This window comes from Peromyscus californicus, unplaced genomic scaffold, assembly GCF_007827085.1.
Source record: "Peromyscus californicus insignis strain IS unplaced genomic scaffold, ASM782708v3 Scaffold_21__1_contigs__length_65335640, whole genome shotgun sequence".
Classification (NCBI taxonomy): Eukaryota; Metazoa; Chordata; class Mammalia; order Rodentia; family Cricetidae; genus Peromyscus; species Peromyscus californicus.
In genome coordinates, this window is record NW_026294514.1 from 55,592,701 (window position 1) to 55,610,406 (window position 17,706).

The following is a 17,706-nucleotide window of genomic DNA, read 5'->3' on the forward strand; positions in this document are numbered from 1 at the left end:
TTGTGAAACCCGTGGGCTCTGACAGCTACGCTGACCACTCTGGTTCTACTCTCCCTCCATTTTCCCTATTGTACATATTGACACTCTGCGGTCTGCAGGGTGGTAGGCTTGGGTCCCTCCAGTGGGTCCCTTCAAAGTCAAACCCTGCCACCAGCTCCATCTTCCTCTCTCTACTGTCCCCTTATGAGGTCCTTAGACATCCCAGCAGAGCCCAGGTCAAGCTCTTCCTTATTCACCTCTCACAGTGCTTGCTGTCCATTCTGTGTGCTGACATCAAGACCAGATGAGGAGCACACGGAGAAGGAGGAGGAGGAGGAGGAGGATACTGCCCCAGCCCTGGGGAGCTCATGATGGCTTTTACCACCCTCCAGAGGGGCCAAGGAAGGAAGGACAGAGTTCTGGCCTGCTGGGCACTCGGGGTCACAGAGGGGAGAGGCAGCATAGAGGGGGAGAAGCTTAGGCAGCTCCTTGCTTGGGGGTGGCTTGGTCTCCTGGGTGACTTGAAGAGACTTCTGTGAGGTTGTGTACAGAAGCTAGAAAAGCCCAGGTTCTGAGCAAGGAAGGAACTACCTGGCCTGGCTGCTGACCCTGCGTCAGAGCCGGGCTGTCTAGGGATGCGGGACCCACTGCTCACAGACTACAGTGCTGTGGAGGAGCTGGGTGGGGCCTAGCACGAACAGTGTGAAGGCCAGAGGCAGCACTCTGGAACCCGAGCAGCCTTGGCGAGGATGAGCCGCATGCTGGGCAGCCCTGTAGACAGAGCTGGACCAGGCTGTTGGGAAGCCTGTCATTGTCATGGAGGCTGACAGAGGCCTGTTTACAGGTTGCAACCTCTCAGAGGCTCTGAGCAGCCAGTCCGAGAAGGGTGGTTTTCCTACCCTATCATCAGGTAGCTCTGACTTAGTGCAGGCGGCTGAGGTCCGCGGCCATGCGCGGCGTGGCTGCAGAGATAGCATCTCGGAGACACCCGTGGGGCTGTTGCCTTGTAGACTGTTTGCAGACTCGAAGCTAAGCCGCCTCTGTACTGGGGCATCTCTGAGGGCCAAGGGTCGCTAGGGGCGGCTCCCTCCTGCCAGTCTGGACTTGCCCATCCCTGAGCAGGGAGGAGGCGGTGGGCAGGGCACTGGCAGGTGGCTTGTAGAGTAAGACTTTCCAGCCATGAGGCAGAAGCAGAGGCCGCTTCTCCTAGAAGGCCGCAGCTCCTGACCAGGTGCGTGCTAGCTCTTCTCAGAGGGAGACTGGAGGGATGGGACAGGCAGCCTGAGGGGCCGAGCTGATTTACACTGGTAACTGGGGGATGCTTAGGAGGCACTGCCCAGGTCTGGCCTGAGGCTTGTTCCTCTCCAGGCTGCCTCAGAGAGGACGGGAGTCACACAGGTTCTGGTAGCCATTGCCTTCCCATCTGAACCATGGGAAAGGAGGCTGGGCAAGGAAGGCTCACTTTGCAGAGGCACTGTGACTAGCTTTGGGGTTGGGGTGGGGTGTGAAACATTAGATACACGCCCTCCTCCTGGTTAGGCCACTGTGTTTGGGGCCTAAGATTCAGGAAGAAGAAGGGAGGGGGAGAGTGGTAAGCCATTGGGCCTCCACCTCCCTGGACAGCCCCCCTGTGATACTCTTAATTGTTAGGTACTGACTCACCCCACTTCAAAGGCCTTGGCCTCCGTTCAGGTATTTAACCTGCTGCACGGAGCCTGTCACTCTGGAATTCTGCTCATGGGGAGCTGAGCCCGACCTGCAGATCTGCTCCTCACCTGGACAGGTACCTCTTCCTTCTAACCGGTTCACACCAGCTGAAGAGCAGTCCCCAGGGGCCACCAGGGCCCTGCTGCCTACTGCTGCTCAGGGATGCCAGCCCCCTGTGTCTTTGCTCCAGACATGACTGAGCAGGTGCCCCTGTGGCATCACTACCTGTTGGCCATCCAGTCACGGGAGTCACCCCGTGTCCAGGACTACCAGAGAGCAGAGAACATCCTGCTCACTGTGCTGGAGCGTGTCCATGCCTTGGACCCCCGCTTCGTTGTTGACTATTCTCGAGACCTGGAGGCCTTCCAGTTTGCACTGCGCTCCTCGGAGGACCCTCTGGATGTGGAGGTGCCCCTGGGGGTGGACGCCGAGGCTCTCCTGATTGAGGATTCAGAAGCCACTGAGCCAGGAGATGGGCCTGCGATCTGTCGCCTGGGTGTCCTCAAGAAAGCATCTGGCCTGGAGCCATGGATGACTGATGACGTCTTCAGTGTCTCAGAGGGCAGAGACAAGTGCTGTGGCCACATTGTACCCAGTAAAGTCCTGTGTGTCCTTAAAGATCTTCTGGTGGCTGCGATTGTACACTGCAAACACCACAGCCTCATTCCACCAGGTAACGGCATGGGGGTGGGGTTCAGAGGTTCTCTGCACATATGTGCAATGTGTGAGTGCATGTGTGTGACCACTGTGTCTGAGTCTCCGGGCATGGACTAGCCCATGGGGGCTGCATACAGGTCCGTGTGTGTGTGTGTGTGTGTGTGTGTGTGTGTGTGTGTGTGTGTGTGTTCCTTGTGCATATGAATGCACTGTGAGTTGTCATTGTGTGTCGGGTGTTTCCCTGTGAGCCAGGAGACTTACTCTGGCCCTTGAGCCCCCAGCATCTCTGAGAAAGCAGATTGTGAGTCACGTGTGGCCTGTTTCTGCACAGTGACTTGGGGAAGACATTTTAACGACTGTCACTTTACACATGTCTGAAAGTTTAGGACAAGTCTGCTGTTTCGTTGGCCAGCTTGCTGCACTGGGTCTCTGGCAGGGTTCTAGGAAATCAGTCTGTTACCTGTTACAGTCTGTTGTGGTGATGCTTAACGTCTGTTCCCAGTTCAGATTCAGTCACCATCTGTCAGATTGTGTGTGAACACGGCAACGTGTCTGAGTCAGGATGCAAACACATGCTAGTGTGCACACATATGAATGTGTGGGGATGTGAACAGACACAAGTATGCATGTGAATACATACATGTGAATGCAGGCTTCTACATATACAGGCATGTGTGTGTGCATGCCTGTTCCAATTTATGACTGAGTCGCTAACTTGGTATGTTGAGACCCAGATGGCTCTGAGGCTGCGTATTTTCAAATGTGCCAGGGACCCAGCCTCAGTCTCTTGCTGGACATCTTGTTTATATAATCTGGGGTGTCAGAGCTCCAGGTGGGTGGGGCCCCCAGTAATGACCAGAAGCGGCCAGTTTCTTTACACATAGGTGGCTGGAAGGGTAGGTACAGCCTGTGATGAGCAAGGACCTTGGGGACCCTCAGTGATGATGCTCGGTCTCTTGGGTTCAGGTGTAGGACACCAGGTTGATAAGGCACTGGAGGCCGAAACAGAATGTTCTGTTTTTCTTGGGAGGAGACGGACACGTGAGGGTGGGAGTTGCTCCTTTCTCACGTGTTTGTCTTCCCAAGTCAACTTCCTGGTGTTTGTACTGTGTCATCAGTGAGTGGAGTAGTTGTCTCTCCCAGAGGGCAGTAGTAACATGCCTGGGATGCCTAGTGTGTGGAGTCCTGGTCTGACTGTATGTTTAGGGACCTGGGAGCCTGGGATAGTGGACTGCTGTTTCTTCTCATGCTTCCTAGGGCTCTGGGAAAGGATGTCCAGCAGAATCCATGACTGGGCACCTAGGCTGCAGTCTGGAAGGCAGACTTCGGGAAGCCCTGGGCTCTTAGACGTCTAACACTAGGAGGTCAGCTTCTGGGGGCAGTCCCTCCCAGACTGCTAGGCCAGGTGTCCTGGAGCAGAAGACTGACCTTCGGGTGGCCAGAGACTGTCATTAAGTGTCTGGTGTTTTGCGGCTCCTTGGACATCTTACCTGGTCATCTTTTGAACTCTCTAATTCAGCAGGACCATTTCTGCCTTCCTGCTTGACCTAACACAGCCATTGTCAGCTGGCCCTGGCTTCTGCAGCCCACTATTTAACTGAGGCACGGACCCACCTGTTGGGGGTAACTAGGAGACTTCCAAGTTCTGGGCCATTAAGGACCATCCAGACCTCTAGGCCCCCACCTTGCATATCCAGGTTGCCTGCTGGCTGAGAAAGGAGACGCCACAGTCAAGGCCCATTCCTGCTGTTGTGGCTGAGCTGGGCCCATGGGAAGTTCCAGGCATTGCTTCCAACACATTCCTTAAAAGGGAAGCTGTTGCTGGTGACAGGGTTCAGGTGTCCACTCCTTGGAACCGGTGAGACCAGCCAGGCCTGGCTTAGAGGTAACCTCGTGAGAACAGGTGTGGCTGGCTGTCTTCCAGGCTGCCATTTCACAAATAAAAATGTGTGACTAGAGGAATACAAGGAGACATTTAAACGCTGAGCTGGGGAGGTCCCCTCCCCCCTTCACGGGGAAACTGAGGCTCATTTGGGATGGAGAATTCCAGAGGTTGCCTAAGAGCTGTTCTGCAGATGGTGGGGGCTGAGGGGATACGCAAGAAGGCTGGGGTCGTTCCTTACAATGGGGGCCCTGTTACAAGGCTTGTATTGGGGGTTCTGTTTTGAGCACACACAGCTCCCGGAGGGTTGGCTGTTCTGGCCTCTGACCCAGGCCTCTCAGTGGACATGGGAGGATAGTGCTGGGATAGGAGGAAAGATGGCTACACCCTGAGCCTGTGTGATGGCGTGGGTGTCTTAGTTATCCCCCTCACCATCTCTGGTGCTGACTTGTTTTGAAAGGAAGAGAACACTGAGGTAGAAGGCACACGAACACACCATCACCCAGCCCTGTCTCTCCTGAAATGTTCTTTCTTAGGTGGCCTAGAGGTTCATGTTAGGGACGTGAGTTCTGGTTGGGGTCTCAGTAGGGAGGGGAGAGAGAAGTCTCTTGGCCATAGTGTGTCATTCATGAGGTGATGGAGGTAGCCAGTTTCTGGAGTGTTAAGTAGATACAGACCTCATCATACAGAATGTTCAGGCTTAGCCTGGATTTCTGGGTCATGGCAGCCTGGAAATGGGGTCATCAAAGCCGGTCGGTACCTACTCCTAGGACATCAGGGCCTTTCCCAACACTGACAGTAGTCTCCCATGAACTGGATCCTAAGCTTTCCCTGGCCTTTGTTGCCCAGTCCTACCTGTATGGTATGAGGACCAGCATGCATGTGTGCATAGGGTGACTATGACCTGAGCTGTTTTGGAGGCTCTTAGTATAGGGGATGCATGCGGTGGGCACAAGCTCCTCACCAGCTCATCAGGAGAGGTCCAGCCTGGGATTGATCCCCACAGCTTTCTTTCTTCTCAGGTGGGCTGGGCTATGTCTGTTTGTTCTCAGTGGCCATACCTGGCTGAAGGAGGGGTGTGAGTCTCCAGACACTGTAGGTGACACTGTAGTTAAAGGCTATCCTTTAGAATTATCAGTGTCCAGAGGGTACAAAGTCCCTGGAATTGGGTGCTGTGCCCAAGAGCACCCCACTGACTTTCATTAAAGACTGAAAAGATTCAGAATGAAGCCAATGGGGTGTCTTTATCACAGCCATCCAGCAAAAGAGCTGCAGGCTCTGAACTGCCCAGGGTGGCAGGGGTCAGCCCAGCTCTTCACACTCCAGCTTGAAGCACCAGCCATGTCCAGTGCTTCTCCTTGGGACCTGGTCTCTCTCCTGGCTCCAGCCTGGACACTGAATGGAGCTGAGCATGCGTGGAGGTGGAACAGACAGGGGGCAGATCCCACAGGTCTGGGAGGTGTGGGCAGCAGACTCAGGCCACAAGACTGAGGGAGGAGCCCAGCAGAGGGAAGGATCCCGAGGGAAGCTGTTGTTATGAAGGCCGCTGTGATGTGGCTCAGCTGGCAGTGCTCCGTGAATGGGGTTGTGCAATAGTTCAGTATGGATGGGCAGGTAGAGAAGCAGCAGATACAGGGAAGGGCAGTCATGACGGCAGGTAGGGAGTCCCGGACCACAGCAGGGTTAGATCCCGAAGAGGGGAGCTAGACTGATGGCAGGTTGTTGCAGGTTCACTGAATGCTGCTAGCCTGAAGGAAGGGCAGCTGCACCTGTCCCTGCTGGTGTCCAGCGGCTGGAGGAAGATCCGCTTCAACGTTGTGCCTGTGGTGAGGAAGAAGCACAGTGTGCCCGCCTTGGAGAGGGCCCAGTTGAAGCCTGGATTCCCTGAGGGCATCTTGAGAAGAATCGCCAGCCATGGGGTGGACCTGGTGCCAGCTAATGCCCAGCACTGGAGGTAGATGTCACTCTGGACCTTTGGGTCCTGAGGGAAGGGGGAAACACCTTAATGTTCCCTGAGCTCCATGTAGGAGGATCTGAGGGGTTCTTGCCTGCTTCTGACCTGTGGGTATCCATGTCATGCTAAGGTTACTAGAATCTCTGGGGGAATTCTAGTGTTCAACGACTCCCAGGGGGCTCTGGGCAGAGCATAGTCATCTTCTGCATGGGAGGTGACCAGTAGCATAAAGCTGTGTTGAGATACCCAGTGTGGGAGGGGGTCCTTCACCAACAGTCAGGTAAACACTAGCAGAGATGTTGTCTAAGGTCTTCACACAGTGAGGATGCCCACACAGCAAAGATGCCCACATAGAGAGGATGCTCACACAGTAAGGATGCCCACACAGTAAGGATGCCCTCACAGCAAGGATGCTCACACAGCAAGGATGCCCACATAGCGAGAATGCCCACACAGCAAAGATGTTCACACCAATGAAAGTAAATGGGGCTTGCAAATACCTTTCACCTGGGGTGGCCTCGCCAGATTTACAGAGCCCCCTCCCAGAATGTTCCTCTACCTGAGCTGTTTAGTTATAGATGTTTCCCCTCGTCTGCCAGCCCTTATCTCCAGCACTGGCATCTTTGAGTCTCTCAAAGCCTGTGAGTTCAGTGAGGGCCACCTGCTACCAAGTCAGTGTCTGTGAGAAGGTGAAGGGAACAGAAACGGAGCCAGCCGGATTCAGGGCCTGGAGCCCATCCGAGTCTGACAACACTGGCATCCACATGTAAAGCCACAGTGATTCTGCTGGGGGACTTAGCAAAACACATGCCCAAGGTACTGCCAGTTTAGAACCAAATTGTTCCTTATAAGTGACATTTACAAGTTGCTGTGGCATTCTGAAGCCTTTGCAGAGCTCTGTGGGCCCCATCCCCCACACCCTTGCTGACCCATTCATGCAGAACAGGGCCCGTGCCAAGCATGCTGAGTCACCACCAGCCCACCAAGGCAGGTGAAAGGTGGGGCCGAGCAGAACCATCTTCCACAAAGAAGAGAAGATGGCTTTTCTGTTGCCCCATCTCTGCCCATCCTTTAGGACTGAGACTCACAGGCCATGGAGGTCCTACCCTCTGATGGTCTGGCAAGCACAGAAGTGAGAGCCTGTGAAGTGCCGTGCCCTGTGCTGAGGGTCGTAGATGAGGCCGTGCCCTGTGCTGAGGGTCGTAGATGAGGCCGTGCCCTGTGCTGAGGGTCGTAGATGAGGCCGTGCCCTGTGCTGAGGGTCGTAGATGAGGCCGTGCCCTGTGCTGAGGGTCGTAGATGAGGCCGTGCCCTGTGCTGAGGGTCGTAGATGAGGCCGTGCCCTGTGCTGAGGGTCATAGATAATATCTTCCACATATTATCCACCCTCTGGCTCCCATGGGGGGGGGGCAGGCTTCGGTTCTCCTCATAAGCCCAAGAGTGGAGTCCACGCCCTCTGCCAGCCTGGGGCCCCACCAACCTCTAATCTAAATAAAGAGTGAGCTGGCTGAGGTCTCCCCTAGTCCCTGCGATCTTTGATAGGGAGTCTGAACCCCAGATGTTCAAGCTAGCAAATGGAATCAGCTGCTGAGAGACAGGGCGTGGAGCCACAAAATGGCCACAGTAAGGATGTGCCCCTCACATGGGGCTCAAGAGGCTCTAGTATTGGGAAGCAGCAGCAGCCTGGACCTTTTCTCTCTGGGGGTGCACGGGGTACTGGGCTCTGCAAACCCCAGACCTGACAGGTGGGTCTGGCTTTCAGGATCTCCACTGGCTACCTGCTCAGCCGCCTGCTTGGTGCATTGGGCTCCTTCCCTGGCCACCGCCTGGACAGCCTCTCCATCCTCGACCGGGTGAACCTAGAGAGCTGGCGAGGTAGCAGCCAGAGCCCTGGCCTAACTTTTGACCACCTGAAGGTATGCACGGTAGCTCACCACGCGCCTCGCTCTGTTACTCGCATTTGTGACTAGATGACAGAGGGCAGTGACCCCCTACGTGTGTCCCTCACACCAGCTCCCATGATTAGCAGTCACAGGTATTGAAAGGATTCCAGGTTCACTGGAGGAAGAGATCACGGCTCTGAGGTCTCGTAGGCTGTAGAGTGGTGCTGTAGCGCATCAGGCTGGCCTTGGCCATTTCAAGACAGGTGACATGGGAGGTCCTGCAATCCAGAAACATGATTGGGTTGGGCCACACAAGGCTGAACCTCTCCCCCAACATGAGTCCTCCCTGTATCTATGAACAATCCTGGCCAGATATCCTTATAGACTGGGGTCAACTGGGTACCCATGGGAGCACTGGCTCCCTTCCCATGCTCCCTGGGGCAGGATGCTCAGTCACCTCACATCTACATCCTGCTATGGCTTTGTAATAGTCCAGTGCAGAGAAGAACAAGAAAGATTCTTATCACCCCGAACCCCCAGGACAGTGAGAAGAAAGTAGGTAGGGCTGTGAAATCTTGGGATCCTCCTGGAGTGTGCGTTCATGACTGAGAGGACCCTCTGCTTGGTCCAGGTGTTAAGAGTCAGGTGAGTTGATGTGTCATTGACACTGGCTCTGGGGAGACTCCCCTGTGTGGACTTCGGTCATTCACTGCTTTCTCAGACCTCTGCTTGAGTTGGGGATCCAGTTTCCAGTGGTCACTGGGGTCTGATACGCAGAGGATCCTAGACGAACTGAGAGGTGGTGGAGGAGGAAGAGGCTCTGAGGACACAGACATGTGGTTGGGTGACGGGGGCTGGTTATCTAGTAAGGGCCTTGGAGCAGAAAAGAGGAGGATTTCTAATGCCCAGGGGTGGGCCCTTTGGGTTGCTCTACAGAGAATGAGCTCAATGGAGGAGCATGAAGAAAGCCTCGGGGATGAAGGAAACCTCAGATAACCCTGAGGGAGTTCTGAAGTCTGGACTGGGGTTCAGCAGAGGGTAGAAGGAGAGGCCCAGAGGAGAGGGAGGGGCAGAGAAGGTGATGGGAGCCTCAGGAGCTGCTAGGGTGGCAGATATAGGAGGGGCTCAGCACCCGGAGATGTTGAGGAGGGGTGGTGAACGTAAGCCGGTGCAGGTGGTGGGGAACCGGTCCAGCCGCCCACTGACAGGTCTGACTTTGCGTTCTACAGACGGTGCTGCTATGGGCCTCGGTGCTCTTCCCAGCACCCGAGGACTGGGAGGACCTGCAGGGCGCGGTCTACCGCTTGCTGGTAGTGCTGCTCTGCTGCCTGGCTACCAGGAACCTGCCCCACTTCCTGTACCCGGAGCGCAACTTGCTGCAGGACAGTGGCCTGGACCTCGGCGACATCTACCAACGTGTGGAACACTTCGCCAGCCAGCCTGAAGAGTCCCTACGGATCCACGTCACCCACCTGGGCCACAGCCGTCCGCCGCGCATTGACAACGGAGTCAAGGCACTCCTGCAGCTACCTGCCAGTGACCCTACTTACTGGACCACTGCCTACTTTGATTTTCTGCTAGATAAGGTGGGTGCAGCTGTTTCAGGGGGGTGTGGCTGGAGCTCTGGTCCTGAACCCTGACCACTCCCTCCCAGGTCAGGAACTCAAGGATGGCTGGGGTAAAGCCAGACCTCTGGATGGCTGAGGGTCAGATGGGACACAGAATGCCACCTCAAGAGAGGCCCCACGAGTGTCAGAGTGCTCTCTGGAAGCCAGGGCAGAGTGCCTGAGATTGCCCCAGTGCCTGAGATTGCCCCTGTGTCCCGCAGAATTATCCTAAACCACACAGAGCGAATGCCAAGAACCCTTCTCTGCCTTGGGGCTTTGGCCTTCCCTGAATCTCCTGGGGCCCATTTCCTGTGTCTTCCTGGACTTGGCATTCTGATGGTCATACCCTGTGGGACCTTGTTGTGTTCGCTGGCCTGCTGTTTAGAGGCGCCTACCAGCTGCTCCTTCTATGCGTATAGAACTCATTACTCCCCTGCAAAGGCCCAAATACTGCCTCCAAGGCATGGCTGGCATTTCTTGGTTAGAAACGTGTAGGGAAAGAGCCTTCAACCAGCATTAGTGGGGCCTCCTTGGGGGTCATTCCTGTGTCAGGGATAGGTTGTGTGAGGCAGGGCTGCTGGAGGAGGAATGCTGGGGTGGACCACCTGCCGGGATGACAGACAGGTGGATACTCACAGACAGGGTCTGTGGTCAGAGAGGATGTGTGAGACAGGTGTGGCCTGGCTGCCTGTGACCTCCGTCCCTGCCCACTCCAGTTCCAGGTCTTTAACATCCAAGATAAGGACAGAATCTCAGCCATGCAGAACATCTTCCAGAAGACCAAGACCATGGGAAGTGACAGCGGCTGAGCTGGGGTGGAAGGCCCAGTCTCGACCAACCTGCAGAGCTCCCGGGAACTTCTGGGAAAGGAATGGGGATCAGGGGTATCTCTTTGAGTGACTGGTGGAGGGACTTAGTCCCCAAGGACTCCTGTTCAAGGGACGCCTGTGAGAATCCAAGGACCTAGCACTGTGGTCTTGAGCCAGCTGCCATGTTCCACACTGGGATTGAGGTGGACGGTTATATGCTTCCCAGAGACCCACTGATCCATCCATTTGACAGTCAGAACAGGTATAGGCGTGAGACAGCATGGGCGTTTGCTATGCCTATGCTCCACACTACTCCTGGGGGTTGAAATCCTGTGTGTGCAGTGTTGAGCACACTAATGCCCCAGTGTACCCTGTGGAGAGGGTTCCCCCAGGTTCTGTGTCTCTCGGTGCAAGTATAGACTCCTAAGACCATGAAAGGCGTATGTGCAAAGGATGATTTCTTTTTAGTCTTCTCCACTCTCAGGTAGAGAATGTCCCCCAGGACAGATGTCCTGACCCTCCAGTTCAGAAGAAACTGAAACCAGAAGAGGGAATTCCACAGCTCCCCTTCCCCCATACCGGTCTGTCCCACTTCTCTGTCACTGGAGGCGTGTCCCCTGTTCCCAGAATCCTGTGATTCATGTCTTCTCATTAGCTTGAAGCAGCTTCCCTGGAGCCCAGGGACCTCTGAGTACCCCAGCTCAGAGACATCTCTCCTCCATTGTCTTTGGAACTTGGTGACATTTACTCCTTGGCTTCAGAACTGCAGGCTGCACTCCAGGCCCTGAGGGGGGAACCCAGGGTCCCATGTGTGTGCAGGTCATCCGGTGTCCCTGTGTCCTCCAAGGACTGACAGCAGGTGTCAGAGTAACTACACACTGAGCAAGTGGCCAGGGCCTCTGAAGGTTGTGGGACCAGAGCCTGAGTTATCATCAACACAAGGGAAATGCCATGTTGTCTCAAGAGTGGGACTGAGCTAGACCCAGGCCCACCCTGGCCACCTCCTCAGTGATGGCTATAAATCACAATGGCTGCTCTTAACAGAAATGAGAGCTGTGAGCACAGGAAAGACCAAGAGGACACGAAAATGTTTTTTTAGACAGGGTCTTACTATGTAGTCCTGGCTTGCCTGGAACTCTCTATATAGACCATGCTATCCTCAGACTCTTAGAGAGGTCTGTCTCTGTATCCCGAGGGCAGGGATTTAAGGTGTGCACCACCACACCCAGCTAAAATGTTTTAGAATTATATTGTATATATTTATTTTGCTTCTACCAGTGTGTGTGTGTGTGTGTGTGTGTGTGTGTGTGTGTGTGTGTGTGTGTGTGCGCGCACGCCACTGCTCATGTGTGGAGTGCAGAGAATAACTTATAGGAGTTGGTTCTTTCCTTATGGTCACTCCAGGGATTGAACTCAGGACCTTTACCCACTCAGCCATTTCATCAATCCTCAAGGGAGTATTGAAGTCATCCCTAGTCCACTGCCCTTTAAATAGTCTACCCAAACATACCACATGAGGGTGCAGGAGCAGAATGTAGCACTCCTTAAAGTGTGCCACAACACCCCCAGTAAGAACCAGGTGGACTGTGGTGAGTGTTGGGGTTCAGAAACTTTGCCAAATTGTGATTTGTCACCAAGATGCTGTGTTAGACATGTGATCTATGGTAGCACGGGATGACTGGGCTTCTGGAGCTTGCTCTGTAGGCCCCAATACAGGAGGCACATCCTCTCTGGTCCCATGAGAAGGGGGGACTAGAAGGGGTGTGTCTACTTGGAAGGGGGCAGTGTAAGTTCTAGATCTGACCAAAGCTAACCCTCCTGCTCTGGGCATGAGACAGACCTTGGGAGACATGCTACAAAATGGTTCTGTGCTGATGATGTCATGCAGATCTGGGCCAGGGAGGCTCGCTGGCAAGTTCTTCAGTGCCTTCCACATGTGTCCTGTCCAACTTTTGACATTACAACACGACATTGAGGTCTACAAATGAACTGGGTTGCATTCCTAGCTATTCGGGGACACATGTGGTCTGCGGGCCAGACTGGACATGCCTGCAGGTTTATAAAATGCACTCATTCCATAATTCAAATAACAATTCATAATTCAAACAGGGAGAATCTTTGTATCACTTCAGGGTCTACCACACAGGCAAAGCCCTTGGGCTCAGAGGCTCAGCATAGGCTGGGACTTTGTCCCATCTGCCTTGGTGCTTGGGGACCTCTCTGGATCTTGAAGACTATGTATGACTCAGCTAGGAATGTCCATCAACTAAGTGACTGGGATAATTATCACTTCTGAGTGGGATCAGCACACAAGCGGCTTCCACAACAAATCTGTGTTGTAATGACCATAGTGTCAATGACATTATGGGGATCCCTGCAAGCCCCACCATAGGAGCTGAGGCCCTAAAGCAAGAGAGTGTCATGAACAACAGAAGGAGCCCCAAGATACCATGTGACTCTGTTGCCACTGCCACAGGCCCCCGTGTGTGTTGGCAGTGGTGGGAGAAGACGGTAGCGCAGCATGGATCTGGGGGCAATGGATGCAGTCTATCTGGGCCAGCCAAACAGGGCGAGGGACAGATAAGTTACAAGAACAGTGGCTTGGACCTTCCTGTTATCACACCTGGTAACCGGGCTTCCCCCTCACCTCACACTGACCTTGGTGACTTCTCTGGAGACTTAAGAGTCCTGGAAGGCAGCAGGGAGGAATGGTCCTCCCCGAAACAGAGCTTCAAGAAGCAGAATTATTCCTTAATTGCAGAGACAAGAGGCCCATGGGAAACACACAGATGTAAGACGGGAAAGGCAGAGGTGGAGGCGGCTGCAAATGACGTACACATTGAGTTCCGAGCCCAGAAGTTCTGAGGTTAAACAGTCTCCATAATCCACGAGGACCCACGAGGACACAAGGACACTTGGAGATTTGAACACCCCACTCTCAGTACCTGATGGAAAAAAAAAATCAACAAGTGCCTACTGTCACCAACCAGCCTGAATGCTGTCTGGAGAAGTCCACTCCCCTCAACAAGATCAGGTTTTAGTGCATTTACACAGAGCTAAAATCCATATGCAATATGCTTTCGGATCTCAACAGACACAGATTAAAAAATAAAAACCAAGAGGATATTTCCAAATATATGGAAATTATATAACACACATAAAAATAATCTATGGTTCCAAGAATAAGTCCCAGGTCAAAAAGTCATAAAATATTTTGACTTGGGTGGTAATGAAACAGGTCCATCAAAGCTTGGAGATGAAGCCGACACCGTGCTCAGAGAGAAAACTTCAGTTTGAAACACCTGGAGAAGCTTAGAGAGAAGCTGGGTTTCAAAATCAACTTCTTAGGCTTCCAATGTAGGAAGCAGGGAACCAAGAGCAGCCCACAAAGATATGGACAAAAATTGCTTGTCAATCAAGAATTTGTCAAAAATTTCAAAGGAGGGCCAGTGGGATGGCTCAGCAGGTAAGAATGTCTGCTGCCAAACACAATGACCCGAGTTCAAGTCCCAGGATCCGCATGGTAGAAGAGGAAGACCAATTCCTGCCAGTTGTCTTCTGGCCTTTACACATTGTGGCATATGTACACACACACACACACACACACACACACACACACACACACACACACACACACACACACAGAGAGAGAGAGAGACAGAGACAGAGACAGAGACAGAGACAGACAGAGACAGAACAAATGAGAATGTAAAAGAATTAAAATGAGTAAGCTAGAACCGAAAGCAGTCAAATGAGGAGGATAACAGAGTAGAAATTAGTAGAGGACAGACCACAGAGAAAAGTAACACAGCTGAACACTGGTGTTTTAGGAGACTGACAAAAGCAATATTTTCTAGCAAGGTTAATGAAGAGAAAAAAGGGAGAAAATATAAGTCACCAATCTAGAGGATGATGAAAGAAAAGTCACTACAAGTTCCACAGACACAATGAGTCTGTAAAGGGACACTGTGAGTTTTCTTTCCTCAACTAGGACATTGAATAGCCGAGCTGAAAAGCAAGCACGCCATGAATAGCAAGCACAGTTATCAAAACTGGTGCAAGAAGAAGATAACTTCTAAAGAGCCCCACATCTAGTCAGCTCTCAGGAAGCCCAGGCAAGAAGAAGATAACTTCTAAAGAGCCCCACATCTAGTCAGCTCTCAGTAAGCCCAGGCAAGAAGACTGTGAATCTGAGGTCAACTTGAGCTCCATAAGGAGACCCTGTCTCAAATGGAAGGAAAAAGAAGGAAAGAAGGGAGGGAGGGAGGGATGGACAGACAGACGAACGGATAGAAGGACTCATACGTGCAGATTTTTTTTTTTAATTTTTTCATAAAGAAAGTTTCCATCCCTAAGTCCTGGGTTGTTGAATTCTACCAAACACATAAGGGAAAGAAAGTATGTCTAGTTGCAGAAAAGCTTTATCAGAAAATAAAGGAGGAGAAAATGATGTTTAAATCATAACCTTAGTGCCTAAGAAGGACTGCAGAGCAGCAAAGGATGGAGGTGCTGTGAGCGCCGTGTTGACAGCACACTTGGCACACGGAGGTAGACAGTAACTACAGGAAACCCGCCACGGACGCCATTCACAACCTGAACACACACGAGCGCCCGTGTGCGCACGCACACCAAACAGGTAAATATTTTAAGATTCAAATATTAAACACTTTCTCTAAGACTGAAGTTCTAACCATTTTTTTTTTTACATTGGGTTTATGGTCCTCAGCAAGGTGAGAAAGAGAGCCAATGAAAAGTATACATATTTGGAAAGATGTATAACTGTCATCATTCATAGGCAACTTGATTATCTACTTAGAAAACCCAAAGAAATCTACAAAGACGTCATTAGAAGTGTGAGCCTAGCAAGGTCCATAAATGCAAGACTAATATTAAAAAACCATATTAAGGGCCGGGCAGTGGTGGCGCACGCCTTTAATCCCAGCACTCGGGAGGCAGAGGCCGGCGGATCTCTGTGAGTTCGAGGCCAGCCTGGGCTACCAAGTGAGTTCCAGGAAAGGCGCAAAGCTACACAGAGAAACCCTGTCTCGAAAAACCAAAAAAAAAAAAAACCGAAAAAAAAAAACCAAAAAAAAAAAACCATATTAAGAAGAAACAATTGGAAGTGAAAAAAAACAAATAGCATTTATAATATCAGCAAAACAGCAACCCCTTAGGATAAATCTAATGAAAGACATGCAAGACCTCTGCAGTGAAAATTTGAAACATTGCTTAGTGAAATTTAAAGTCATCTAAATTAATGCCAGAAACCAAGCCACAGATACGTAAGTTTGTGATCCTTGCCAACTTGGCAGGTCAACTGAACAGAGAAAGCAAGTTTTGTTTAACAAGCGTACCGTTGGGACAACTGGGTACTGCTATGGATAGAATGCACTTTGCCCCATGTCCACACCACAAAACAAATGATAAACCTACATTATAACTCCAAAAGAAAATACACGAATATCCACAACAGCCCCGAAGTAGGAAAGACTTCTGGGGCAAGGTGCAAATAGCCCAGACCACATAGAGAAAACCCACACGACTTTGCCAAAATTAAACACTCCTGCTCTTTGGAGCTATCAGCAGGAAAATGAATAGGTGAGCCACAGAACAAGGAAACCCTTGGGACACAAACATCTGGTTGGGTTGAGAACTCATTTTCTAAAAAGAAAATCTATGATGGTGCTGGCGAGGTGGCTGAGTGGGTAGAGTGCTCACCAAGCAAGCACGGGGACCTAAGTTTGGAGCCCCAGCATCCTCATAAAAGCTGGGTACAGCTGTGTACACCAGTAACCCTAACACTAGGTGATGGAAAGGGGCAGAAACGGGTTCGCTGGACAGCCAACCCGGGCAAAATGTGAGTTCTAGGTCCAGGGTGATTAAAGGTGTCCCCAAAATTAAGGTGGAAAAACACTGGTGGGAGACATTCCAAGTTTACCTCTGGCCTTTATATGCTCCTGCACAGGCAAGTGCACCCCATCACACACATGCATATAACACACACACACACACACACACACACACACACACACACACACACACACACACACACACACACACACATGAACTCAAGGACTATTACAAACTACAAACCCCAAAGGAAAAAATCCATATTTGAACTGACATGTCTCTAAAGGTTTGCAAGCGGCCAGTGTCACATGAAAACATACGGACATTGTCAGTCACCAGGAGAGGGTACATTCTAACGCAGTTAGTTTGACAGCTGCTAGAGCAAAAGGACGCCAGTCACCTGGGCAAGGATGTGGAATGCCCACAGCTCCTAGGCACAGTATCTCCTCGACAAGGCAGCCTGTGACTGAAATCCTTGTCATTTAATCAAAAGAAGTGAAAGCATACAGTCACACGAAGCCTTGAATCAGGAGGCTGTTATAGCTGTATTTATCAAAGCCCCAAACTAGAAATGATCAGGTGTCTGTCCATCACCAGCAGGTAAAGGAACAGAATTTCTACAGTGCGGTCGTGCACGGAAGGACAGTCAGGCACACACGTGCAGGAAGGTCCAAGATGCTGGGCAGGTTTTCATCAGAGAACGTGTGTGATCCATAGTGACACAGCTGGACCAGAGCCAGGAGATCTTCCACTGGGTGATTCCTGGGTCCATTCTCAGCCGAACCACGTGTATACCTCAGTGTCTACCTCTTGGGAGAGCAAATCAAGATAGGGTTCCTCTCTGGACAAAGGCCAGGCTCCAGGTGATCACATGGCCCTGGGCCCTGGACTTCCAGAACCCTCTCCAAGGACCCTCTCCTTGCTCTGCTCCAGGTCCCTGTGTGGCACTGATCACAGCTCTTAAGACTGTCCCTTCTGGTCACTAGGAGCCACAGGGCAGCAGCCTCTTTTGGCTGGAGAACTTACTCCAAAACACAACTGTGACCAGTTGTACCAGGGATGTGGACATAGCCAAGTCAACCATTCTCTCTCAGGATTCCTACTGGTAACCTGGTAAGAGGGGGGCTGCTCTCCAGCCTTGGTAAGAGGGGGGCTCTCCAGCTTTCCTTTTGGAGGCTCTGAGTATAGCTGTCCAGTGTGCTCCAGCTCTGAGCCTGCTGGACAACTGGGCCAGAAGTGAGGTTTGGGAGACAAGCCGAGCAAGGAACTGGGGCTCAGGGGGCCTCTTAGGTGAATGTGAAATATCAGAGTGGAGGGCCAAGGATGTGGGCCCTCATTGCCATGAACTCAGGTTCTGGTCATGTGTCTGTGGGTGTCT

At 52.1% G+C, this 17,706-nt stretch overlaps 1 protein-coding gene across 1 annotated transcript; it reads left to right on the forward strand.

Annotated features, from left to right (window-relative positions):
• The first annotated feature begins 1,848 nt into the window (after positions 1–1,848).
• Mab21l4 (mab-21 like 4) lies at positions 1,849–10,759 on the forward strand. The gene is made up of 5 exons (XM_052749277.1): positions 1,849–2,359; positions 5,954–6,179; positions 7,942–8,095; positions 9,292–9,648; positions 10,386–10,759. The coding sequence occupies exons 1-5, from the start codon at positions 1,849–1,851 to the stop codon at positions 10,476–10,478; spliced, it is 1,341 nt and encodes a 446-aa protein (XP_052605237.1). The 3' UTR covers positions 10,479–10,759.
• The last annotated feature ends 6,947 nt before the right edge of the window (positions 10,760–17,706 follow it).

Bases quoted from the DNA above. Each gene is read 5' to 3' on its own strand.
- Mab21l4 (XM_052749277.1), top strand. From the start codon at position 1,849: ATGCCAGCCCCCTGTGTCTTTGCTCCAGACATGACTGAGCAGGTGCCC. The intron at 6,180-7,941 runs GTAGATGTCACT...TCTGGCTTTCAG, and splicing joins GCTAATGCCCAGCACTGGAG to GATCTCCACTGGCTACCTGC. The intron at 8,096-9,291 runs GTATGCACGGTA...TGCGTTCTACAG, and splicing joins TAACTTTTGACCACCTGAAG to ACGGTGCTGCTATGGGCCTC.